At 41.2% G+C, this 12,520-nt stretch overlaps 1 protein-coding gene across 4 annotated transcripts in view; it reads right to left on the reverse strand.

The window, feature by feature from the left end:
- Positions 1 to 3,861: 3,861 nt before the first annotated feature.
- The window catches only part of Opa1 (OPA1 mitochondrial dynamin like GTPase), a 77,937-nt gene continuing 69,278 nt past the window's right edge, over positions 3,862 to 12,520 (reverse strand). For all 4 annotated transcript variants that reach the window (XM_075967565.1, XM_075967557.1, XM_075967552.1 and 1 more), the window contains 2 exons: positions 5,193 to 5,267; positions 3,862 to 4,226 (listed from right to left, as the gene is read on the reverse strand). In XM_075967565.1, the coding sequence (XP_075823680.1) occupies positions 5,203 to 5,267 (65 nt within the window). In that variant the 3' untranslated portion in view covers positions 3,862 to 4,226; positions 5,193 to 5,202. The remainder of the gene's footprint in view (positions 4,227 to 5,192; positions 5,268 to 12,520) is intronic.

Raw genomic sequence — 12,520 nt, forward strand, 5'->3', positions numbered from 1 at the left:
TCTGGTTTCTCCTTCCAAGTTTTCGGTTTCAAATACGTGCACAGAAATCAGTTTACATCTGTATTAGTTTATACTACTTATAAAAATAGCAGCAATTCTTTACCACAAAGAGGTACGGAAGAGCTGACTTAAACATGCTTAAGGGTAGTTACCGCCTTCCAAAAGAACCCTAACCCTGGTTTTAAGAACATGTGTCACTCACTGAAGTCTTTCCAGGAGGAATCACTTACATGTTTGCCACCATTTGATTTGAAATAGGCTGCCATGTAGCTCAGGTTGGGTTTGAACTCCTCTTTTGAGCCAGGGTTTCTCTGTGTAGCCCTGGCTATCCTGGAACTCACTCTGCAGACCAGGCTGGCCTCAGACTCACAGAGTTCTGCCTGCCTCTGCCCCCTGAGTGCTGGGATTCAGAAGGTATTACCACATCTGGTCACGTTTCCGATTTTTAAGGTGGTTAACTCAATTCTGTCATTTTAGGAAAGTAATCTAACATAATGACTTTTGAGGAAGATCTTTCTTACCTATAATTTTATGAACTGTGCTCCTTAGCACAAAGATCTCCTAATTAGTCTTTATAATGTTACTGTAAGCCTCTAACAGTTTTGTAGTTCTTGTCTTAACCTTCCAGTTTTCTGTAAACGTCTACTTAGTCTGATCAGTGCAGGATCAGTGACCATCATAGCTATCTCAAGCTGGTTAATTAATTATTTATAAATTTTCCTAAGGAAACACACTTGTGTTGTCTTTAGCACATTTTAACTATATTAATTCCTTAACTGAACAAATATACTAAAAGAAAACAAATTGTTCTATTGAGTCTTTAGTAACTAAATTCTTCACTTTTTGGATGAAGATTTGGAACTTGAAACACAGAAAAGACGAAAGCTTGAATTACAACAAAGGATCTTACGTTCACTGACCAGAAATCTGTCCTTCTGTACCTTCTCCCAGTGGTGACTGTGCCGAGCACACCAATTCCCGCACTCTGCTAGCTAACTGCCAGTGAGTTACTTTATGAGCATCACTCAGGAGCAAAGTGTGGTGGCAATAAAATGTGAGAATAGGACACTTTAATCAGAATGGATAGACGTGACGCTTACAGTCCCCTCCGGGCCTCGGAGTTAGTTAACAGCTCTCAGCGAGCGTCCGGTGGGACTGAACACATCGGCAACATCAATGGAAGCGATGGTCACAGCAGCACAGTGCAGCTAGAAAACTGTTCTTTTTCACATTTTACTGAAGAAAATACCAAAGTGTTTTGACAAATATCAAGGCAGGAAAAGCAGCATCAGCTGGACATGGATTCCAAGTGTGATGTGCAAGGTCCAGGACATTCAGCCTTCTGAGAAAAGCCACTTTGAAAGCTCCTTAGGTCATGGGTTTGGCTATATTATGGGGTGTCTCCTCCTCATTAAAACAAAGACAAGGTAAAAAGATGCTCTCCATAAGAGAACTATAATGTCACTTCAGTATCTTTTAATTACCCATCTACACAAATGACCTCAGATCAAGCACAGGCAAATAGAAGTCGTAGTAACATTTACATCGAGTTTAAAAAAATAATACAAAGTCCATTCACAGTGCACATGAAGACATGGTTAAGTGTAAATATTTAGATATCCAATAGCCATGATTGTTTAGAAGGTAAGCATATTTCCAAGCACATTTCCATTTGCTACAGCAACGACAGTCTACCATACACCAGTGTAGAGGATGGAGATACACCAGCACCGTGATCTCATTACTGCAAAGAAAAAGATACCATGTTTCTTTTTATCAGATAAATACATCTGAAATAAATACAAAATTAACTAGAAATTTGTCCATTAAGTCTATACTCTTAATTGTATGATTTTTATTTTGAGACAGGGCCTCCCTGCATAGCTCTGGACTGCCTTTAACTCATGATAGTCCTGCTTCTGCCACTTGAGGGCTGGGATTATTGCTGTGTGCCACCAGCATCCTCATGTGACATTCCGAAATTGCAGCGAGGAAGTCCCACCTGTTGTGCCCCCTGTGCACATTCACACTGCGGATTCCATTGGGTACCAGGTAATGTGTGAGAGTCCACTGAGTATGGCCTAGGAAATGGGGCTAATACGAGAGAGTAGGAATAAGACCCCCAAAGACTGGCAGCTCCGCCTGCAACTGCAGCTTGGCTGCTGTGTGCATAAAGCAGCATGCTTGCGTCCTCTGGTTCATGTTGTTATGGCCAAATCCCACAATTCATTTTGCTTATCATCTACTAAAAATCCCTTTGTTCTCCAAATAGAATTTTGTACACTCCATTCTCTGCAAATCCAGATGTGAGAAACAAATGATTTCTGGTCCAGTTAGACTTTACCTTCTGTAGATCAAGCACCTGAACTACAGACTTGACATACAGGGCCGACAGCTGGACTGAACTTTATCTCCTGTCTACAGCTTCCACATCTGACAAATACCAGCCTTCGAGGGGTGTGGAAAGACATGGTTAGCAGGAAACCAGGTTAAAATAACCCGTGGGGACATGAGGGATGACAGGGATTTTTGGTTGAAGTTACAAATATTGACCCCCACAAAGAAATAAAAGTTCTCTTCCATGAAAAAAAAATTATACAAAGGAATATGATGCCTAACATCAGTTTTTCCTTAGAAGAAAACTGCAGCTCTCCCCTGCTGGCCTTAGGCAGGGCTTCCACCCAGTTAGATTAGCAGGGCTTAGGGGACCCTTTCCTAACCCGTGTGTCAATCAGCACAGGGCTCTACCTAGCTTCTGTTCAGCACTGTCCCACACCCATGGGACACAAGGCACGGGAGCACCCGCATCCTAGGAAACGACGGATGCTGCTTTTCCTGGTGAGGATAGTACCTAAATTTCTTATCTCTTAATTTAAATAAAATGCGTACCGAATTTATAGTTTCTGTAATATTTTGCCTTCCACACATACATATACATATATGTGTGTGTGTGTATGTATGTATGTGTATGTGTATATATATATGTATATATATATACATACATATATATATATATATATATATATATATATATATAAATATATATAAAGTATGTGTGTGGTAGAGAATCCTTACAAAAAACAATTCCAAGAAAACTTTTTATAAAATTAACTGTGAAATAAAAACTGCAACCTGCAACACTGGGCATTTTTACCAGCACAGTAAAGCCTTAATTAAAAAAAAAAAGTAGTAAATGAAAGGGACATTTGAGTAAAATATGGCGCATTTGTTTGCTTTGCAGTCTCTTAACCAATACAATTCCAAATAAAGCACATGAAAATATTGGGAGGGTTGCTACTGTAACTGCAATGAATTAAATGGAATTCTCAGCTTTAAGGGGTGGGTCACCATGCTCCCACTTGTTAGAATAATTTCATTTCAAACAGTGCCTGAAGGCTATGCGGCAGCCTGCCCCGGATGCCCACTTCAGTGTCTGACAGCGCTCTAAGTGAAACTCGTCAGCTGATTACCTGGACTCTTCTCCATCTTGAGTCATACTCCAATGGCTGTCAACAGGAGAGACCCCACTACTATCACCAGAAAGCCTGATATAAAGCACACAATATTCAAAAGAATTAATTGTAAATGGATACACAGACTGTAAGAACAGCAACCGTGTAAGCTGCTGCTACTGGCTGCCAAGGCGAGTTTCTACACTGGCAACGCAAGGCTGATGTTTCTGTAACTGAGTACACACTGAACCGTCCAACACGAGTTACCCTGTCTGAAGTATCCTTTGGTAAACCAGCTTCATTTCATGGGGGAACATAAACTGGATTATTATAGTCAGACAATCCTGGATACAGAACACTGCAGACAGATGACAGCTTAGCAGGCAACTATCACCATATACATAATTGATGCCTTTGAAAAAATTACTGTAAGTTTTATTTCAAAGCAACTACCATTACATGTCTGAAGACATCCATAATGAACCTCACTGGTGCCACCACAAATAAGACTTGAGAGATAACGTCCTTGTTTTTGAGGGCTAGGCCTACTGGCCAGTTTGTCACGTCAGTACAAGCACATAGACGGGGAATGCTGTTTTTACTGTTCTTCTGCTCAAAAGGCAGCTGGGGGTTGAGGTGCCTGTAACACACATAGGTTAATTTCACCCTATGACTTTATTTTGCACTGAAAAGGCAGAACAGGAGAAAGGAGGCAGGACAAAAGACTGAAGTTTTCATTCTTCCAATGTATGCAGAGGTGATTATGAGCAGATTCTGTAAAAATAAACCCATTTGATAAACTCAGATTTGGCAAGACAAATGAAAAGACTTAAGCAACTTAATCATAGCTTGACTAAAAAGTAAAGCTTAACTGTTCAAATCTGCTAGATTTATTAAAATAATACAATTGTAGCACAATTTCACCAAGCGTATTATGTAAACAAACATCTAGTAGAATTCTTTTCTGTCCTAACATTTATTGTGTGTATGTGTTTCTACAAAGCATGGGTGTGAAAGCCAGGGGACAGCAGGACTCCGCTCTCCGCTTCTATCTGCGGGTGGGCATCGAACTCAGGTAGTCGGGCTTGATGGCAAGCTCCTTTACCTGGTGACCCGCCTTGTCAGCCCCAGAATCCGTTTCTTTCTTTTTCTTCTTTTGAGATAGGATTTCTCTCATGTAGCCCAGGCTGGCCTGGAACTAACTCACAGAGAAGTTCCTGTTTCTCCTTCCGGGGTGTGCCATCACACCCACATTCTAGAATTCGTTCTTAAAACAGAACTAGAACACAGCAAAGCAAAACTGCTGCCCTGAGGCATGCCACACAATTTGGCATCAAGGGCGAATACAGTCTGCTTGTGGTGGAGCTCCCGTGGAATTGACAGGGAGGCGCTGTACACTGGATTGTTTAACACACATGACTGCGTACTGTGAGCACGAGGGTAAGAAAAAGACAAGATCAACTATGTCTTCAAGTTCATGTTAGAAAATCAACATTAAATACTTTTATTAACCTTGGTTCTGTCCAAAATGGGTTCTAGAAAATAGTTTTAGTTTAGCCAGAAGGTAATGAAAAGACTTAAAGGCCCAATCCAAAGGAAGCTGGCTCTGAAAGCCATGCTATCAAAAGGATGACATCACAGAAAACAGGCCGGTTGCTGTCATGCAGAACCAAGAATTATTAGGAGAGGCTCTAAGTCCATGCTTTGTGCCCAGTGCGCCCCAATCTCAGAATTACTCACTTAGTACAGTCTACTTCTCCTGGTGAAGAGCTTCAATGAAAGCATCAAGCTTTTCTTGAATTTCTCTAACTTTCTCTATGGAGATAAAAAGAGATAAACACATTTACTTTTCAAAGGCAGCATACATTAGAGAGAATCCTTATCATTAAATCATCTACAAAACTTCTTTAGCTATTTGAGGAAAAGCGAGAAAATCATCCTCACTAAACCTCCTGTGGTCCATGTCCAAGTGGGTCAGAAGAGCCACAAGCAGCCTTTTGGGAAGCAAAGGAGGAGAAATGCTTGACAGACAGACCCCTTTGGGAAACTATTAAATAGAGCTGTGGACTCTAATGTGCCCGCCCACAGACGTGTTTTACTGCACTCAGATTCCTTGAAGCTCTACTGAAAAATGATAAGGCTGTTTTTAGGAATAAGTGGAAATGGTGGCTTATGCTGTAACCCAGCTCGTGGGAGGCTGGATGAGTGGAACCAGCCTGGGCTGCACTGGCAGACCCTACTACCTTAACAACCAACAAAACTGTCCCTCATCTGAAAAATGACCTTTAAAAATATAAAATAGCGGGTACAGTTACCAGGAAGGTCGGGTAAAACACCACGGTAAGATGCATACATCAGTCATATTTCAAAATGCCAGGAAATAAAGGCAAAGGGAACTGGGAAATATTTTTAACTAGGTGTGAATGTGTAAAGTTAAAAAAATATAAAGAACCACTGAAAGCAGATTTATATTTATTTAAATTTTTACTTTTTCATGTTAATGACTTCACGTAAAATCTATGATTTCTCTGTGCAGATATGTGAACTGTCCCCACGCATGCTACTGCTGCGGATTCAGTCACACCTCCTGCCTTGGAATACCAGTTACACCACGCAGTGTGGAAACGCTTCCATCCCTTCCTCACAACTTAACACAGAAGCAGGAATTACCAGCGGATGGGAGCCAACGAGTTCAAGGCTAGTGACTTAGACATGAGCCTGGCATGTATTCTACTCTCTACTCAGAGGAAAGATCATAGAAGGTGTCTTCAGAGGTCAACACTTATATCTTCTGTAATTAAACCATCTGTGTTGGAAGATACAAATTCTGCTAACAGTGTGCACTGGTGATGAGCGCCCAGCCAAAGAACCATCCTTCTGTACCTTGTACAGCGTTGTAGGACTCCAATGGCGGCTACTACAGTCGCATCTGTAATTTAATACTTCTAATTCTTGGTATTAGATTAAGAATGAAAAAGCACGTGGAGAGGAAAGCTCTATTGTTTTGATCAATCCACGGAGAAAAATCTGATATCAGTTAAGGCAGGGGTGGCATCTCCTCCTTCTACAGATGAGTGAACCAGAGAAGCTAAGACAATATCAATCTATCTCTTACAATTTTAAATTACATACATGTGTGTGCGAGCACATGTGTGTGTATGTGTGTGCGCATGTGTGCAGGCTGGTAGGGAGAGTTTTAGCCAGAAGACACAACAAATGCTTCATTGAACTAAATTTAGCTCAGTGCTGGGCCACTTTGGGCTTCTGATGCCCTTAGGACAACAGGCTAAGGCAGGAACAGTGTTAGGAGGTGTGGATCCATCTGGACTTCCATTGGGAAAGCGGACTGCTTCTCCACAATGGAGGTAAGGAAGATTATAGCTAGGATACAGGAGAGTCTTTAGGACACCTTGGTGTTACCATGTCCTCTGAGTAACAATGGGAAACTACAACAACCCAATCCAAGCAGATGGCAAATAGCCCAGAGCCTTTGGGATGAAGGTATTGGTCCTTTCTCCAGGGAAAGAACCAGACCCGCTGCGGTATTTGCTGGGGGTTGAGGAAATAAAGAATAGTAGTAGGGGAAGGTAGTAATAAATACCAGATAAAGTCATGTGACGAGACACAAAAATGAAGCTGTAATTGACATTCATGTTTCTGTACCGTTTTGCTAGGAAACGACTGCATATATGCGCACATGTTAAGCAGACACTCGTACTTTCTTCCTCTCTTATCATGTAATACGTCAATTGAGATATCGGTGGTTAAGTGTACTACAACAGCAACTGAGATATCAGTGGGTAAAGGTTATCAATCTGTATTTTCATATTTAAGTTAGAAGGTGCTCAAAGACTAAGCATTCCTCAAGGTGACTTTGCCAACTATTTTAAGAGAAACGTAACTGTGGTTGTATGTGGGCAAGTTACATCATGCCAGGTAGAATGATAACCGTGTTACTGTCTTCAAGGATGTCAAGTTGAGGAGGAAAGACTTGTGATGGCTAATCTTGGTTGTCAATTTGACACAACCTAGAATCATGTGGGAAGAGGTAATGTCAATTGAAGAACTGCCTTGATTGGACCGGTTTGCGAAAGATTTTTTTGATTGATAATTGATGTGGAGGGGGGCAGCCTACTGTAGGTGGCACCATCCCTACTTAGGCCTGAGCTGTAAAAGAAGGCAAGCTGAGCACGAGCTGATGAGGAAGTCAGACAGCAGTACACCAGTGAGCCACCTTCTACCTAAGCCTCTGCCTCGAGGAAGCAAACCAAACTTTTCTTCCAGTTTGCTTTTGCTCAGTGTTTTAGCACTGAAACAGAGAAGCAAACAACAACGCTCCCTGAGCCTCTGTGCAGGTCCTTAGAACTTCAACCTACACTTTTCTGGCAGGCTAGCTTCCATTTCTTAAGCAGCAGTCAAACTAGCAAACACATGTGCTTCTCCAAATGAAGCCAGTCTTAGTTTTAAAACAAATCCATTTAGTTGTTTAAAAACAGGTGATTTTTAAAAAATGAGTATTTTTTCTGAGTTTCACATACATTTCAGTTCTTTAAATTGTTCTTTAAGAGAGAAGAAAAAGCTTTTCAAATTATCTCACAGCAGTTCTAGAGATGACCATAGTTTTCATAAAAACCAACACAAACAAGAACAACCCCAGTGAAGCCCCTGGCAAGCCTGAAAAGCACAGCACAAGTGAAATCCCACAGAGGCATTTCCAGCCCCGCAGCCCCCAATCACCCCCTGGTGGGCAGGCTATCTGGGAAGATCAGGCCATATGCAGAAAGAATAATCCAGTTTTATTCCACACATGAGCTGCATGCAGCTGGGCAGCCACAAGGTCAGTTTGCCAACCTTTGCCCTCTCACTAGCCGCCATCCTCCAGGGGCAGACTGTAGGTGGATGGCGGCACAGTGGTGTCCCCCACAGGGGTACAGGCCGGAGCAGGAGCTATCTATGTGAAGAGACAAAGCCCCGCTGAGGCAGTGTCTAATCTGGAAGGTCTAAAGGGAAATCCAATTTTTAGACAATGAAGAGGTAAGCAATATTTTTTTTTTCTAAATAAAAGTTAAAGGACTGTTTAACACAAAAATAAGAAAAATTCTAAACTTCTTAAAAACTTACACTTTTATGAAAAATTTTACAACTGATGGTACTACCTTGCCACAAAACCTTAAGGATGCCACAAAGAGCATTTAAATAAGTACTAGAGGTAAGGAGGATGGGCGGTATGAGGAGAAGGGAGAATGGGCGATACAAGGGAAAAAGAAGTTGTCAATAAGCATCACTTTCACAGAAGAAATTCAGCTGTCTTTTTCACCTGTAAGGAACTAGATGGAGTCTTCTGGGACATGAAGAAATTCTAACCTTCCCCCTTTTAGAAAAGGTTTACCTGTAATTCTGTGTAAGTGTGCCTGTGCTGTGTGGGTATATGAGCAGCCAAGTGTGACTGGGAGCTGCTCTGTGGTCCTGCTCTTCCCTGCTCAGCTGCTTTCCACCTTTAAGAAACATTCCTTAGTGTTTAATCCCAGCAAAGGCAGGTGCATCCCTGAAATAGAGGAGAGTCTGGTCTACAGAGCTAGCTCCAGGAAAGCCAGGGTTACACACAGAAACCCTGTCTCAAAAAACCAAACCAAACCAAGGCAAAATGAAACAAACAAAACCCAATCCAACCAACCAAACAAAATGCATTCCTTGCTTATTCTTTTACTTTCAATTGAGGAATGTCTACTCTTTTGAAGCGATTGCAAATTTGACATTTTGTTTGTCTCTTTCAGTCCTGCAGCCATCCCTGCTAAGGATGAGCCCTGGTCGCCCTCCTCTGATTTAGAAACCCACAGGAGGGCTGCTGCTTCATGCCAAAGCAAAAGAGTAACAGAGCAAATGGCACTGGAGTATTACCTTTTATGTAAAACAGAATACATTTCGTAAAAATCAGAAACGAGCACAAATCAGCACGGTTAGTTGTAAAGCAAACTCCTGTTTCTCTCAAAAATTTGGGTTAAATATTCACATAGAGAATTCTTATAAAATCTGTGGTCTCTTTGATAAATCAACTCAGGAAGGGCTTAAACTATTCTGTTACACAGAATAGTATTCTACACGTAGTGAATACGGAGGCTCGTTCCCATTTTTCCAATGTTTGCTTAAAAGATGAGCCATCTCAAACATCGATTCATTGTGCATCTTGATTGAGTCATGAATATTCCCATAATCCTCAACTCATAAACCACCAGCCTCAGTGAATGACGTTCCTTCTCTTTTTTCTTCTCTTCAGATGACTTGACACCCATTCACATTTTAGGTCTCTTTATCCCCACATGAAATGGCACCGTTCCTCTCAGCGCTTTGAGTCTTCTGATACTTGCTCTAAAAGTCCCAAATACAGACTAATCTGTAATTAGGTTTTGAATACACTGCGACTGCCAAAAGGCCCAACCTGGGAGAGGGTTCACTTCAGTGGTCAGTATTAGTTTAGAACATGAACAAAGAGCTACCAACAAAACACTACCTCATGTGCTAAAATAAACCTTAGACAGCGTTTGATGTCTTTAAAGAAAGCATGAAGAAATCAGCTGAAGAACTAACACAATCGCTTTAAAAAACCATACACCCAAAGATTCAAACCACCTAACAGCTACCCCATAACATGGTGCACACACACTTTGGATGTGTGGGTGAAGTTCTTCAGTAAAGGGCTGTTCACTGCAGGGTTGGAATGACTGGCACCCCTCTTCCTTAGGAGCTCACACACTCCTGAAAACATTTGCTGTTTATCACACAATTGTACTATATAAATGCCCTTTAAAACTCAGGGACTATATCTAGGATACAGAGAAACAAGGACACAAAATTACGAATGGGAAATAGGAAATCAGAACCAAAATGATCAAAACTATAATCAAAATTGATACCCACGATAACTATTCATTTACTGTTTTGCCTCAAGTGAAACCATTTAAACATTAAAGGGTACTATTAAAAATGTGCTATTTCATGTCCTCAAAGCTGCCTTAAAGCTTGAGAGAAACAGTGTAACCCCATGCTTGCTAAAACATGCACAGATCAAAGTGAGTCATAGAGAAGCACAGCTTGCTTTCTTTTCCTTTTTCCCAGCGAGGGTCTCATCGCTGTCTGTTCTGGACCTCACTGTGTAGACAAGGCTGGTCTCCAACTCAGAGATGGACCTGCTTCTGCCTCCTGAATGCTGGGATTAAAGGCATACACCAACATGCCTGGCTCCGAATCCAGCTTTCTTAAAGCCCATTCCCTCCCACAGGGTTTCTCTGTGTAGTCCTGACTGTCCTGGAACTTGTTCTGTAGACCGGCTGGCCTCGAATCTATCCTCCTGCCGGTCTCCCAGAGTGTTAGGATTAAAGCATGTGCCACCACCACCTGGCACTTAAAAAAAAAAACAAAACACTTTAAGGCAAGGTAAGCACTCCTATCAGGCTCCTTTGGTGAATATAATAGAACCTTCATATACTTTCTAGATATTTTGAAGTCTATTCTCCAAAGGACTTTGGCATGAACACAGAGCAGCCTTACATTTAGGTCTTTATAGCCGTTAGATTCTGGAATCTTCCTAGTTGGATGGTACCACTAATTTCAGCACAGCAGAATGACTGTGGCTCTGTCTTATTTAACAACAAAGAACATTGTCATTCAAGGTGCTGACTAAGTTATGATATAACTTTTGGTTATATCATACTCACTAAAAGGTTGAGCTGCTCAATAAAAGCAGTTTTATGTGGGATGGAAAATTCATCTACTTCTGGAGATACATTTTATCTTTAGACAAGTCAAATTAAATAACTGTGTATTTGGACAATCTTGTGGGTTCTCCCAGGAGTGCGTGTACTACTGGCTCACACTGAGGACATTACTGAAGACTCGGGGCTGGGAACACAGCTCAGCTGCTGGAGTGCTGCCTGACCCATATGCTGCCCTGGCTTTAGTTTCCAACATTGCATAAACCAGGTGGGAGGGGGAAACGGAGGGTGGGGAGCACCAGAAGTGCAAGCCACATTTGATCTTGGGCTACAGAGCAAATTCAAGGTTAACCTGGGCTACCGGAGACTTACAACAACAGCAACAATAACAACAACACATCCCTAGAAATCAAGTGTCCACTCTGAGAGGACCACTAAGAGACATTTCTATCAGGTGTGTTAGCAGATGCATCTATCCTACTCCTAATCCAAACTACTGTGTGGTGGTCTAGTGGCTATAAGAGCCAGTTGTTCATCCTTCCTTTCCATGAGTACCGGCCACTTGATGTCTAGCAGCACACAGGGACTTCTGGAGCGTGTACTTGAAGTATGACCAGCCCGAATCAAGTCACACTTGTGTAGAAGACATGCACAGCCTGTTGACTCAGTCTTTTTTATATCAGCGATGGTTTTAAAACCGTAACTTTAAAGCATCTTGTAGGGTATGGTGGAAATGATGGTATTTGTCACATTTAACCTTTAGGGAATTCTTTTTTATGGAAGGAAAAATGATTTATATTGAATTCTTTTCTTTTTCTTTATTTTAAAACTTTGAGAAAAGGCTTCACTATGTAGCCCAGTTGGCCTTAAACACATGGCAATCCTCCTGTTTCTGCTTCTTGAGTAGTAGGACTACATGTATGCCCACCATGCTTTTGCTACGCTCAATTCTTAGAAAAGCCGACATTAGAAGTGTCTATAGCATTTACTTTCAGGATCAGAAATAACAGATAATAAGCTTTTATGGCATTCATGACCATCGTTTTCCAGTAAAGGCCACAGAGTCTACCATGAGGTTATAGCTGTCTAGTGTGGTCATTTTATTTTGTGTATGGCACACAAAATATTTCAAATTATATCAGTTCACATTATGATAACAAAAATTTAAAATTATTTGATATTCTAATTCATTAGTGATACACTGTTTTTTCTCTAATAAGCTAAAATATACTTTGTCAAAACCAAATCATTTCATTTGCTCGTGTATTGCCAGTATAGAAAATCTAAATACCATATTTCAAAGAAATACTAACATAGACAATTATTTGAGACAATGGATAAGGTCAGTAAATTATTCCG

The sequence above is a fragment of the Microtus pennsylvanicus genome, chromosome 1 (assembly GCF_037038515.1).
Source record: "Microtus pennsylvanicus isolate mMicPen1 chromosome 1, mMicPen1.hap1, whole genome shotgun sequence".
Taxonomy (NCBI): domain Eukaryota; kingdom Metazoa; phylum Chordata; class Mammalia; order Rodentia; family Cricetidae; genus Microtus; species Microtus pennsylvanicus.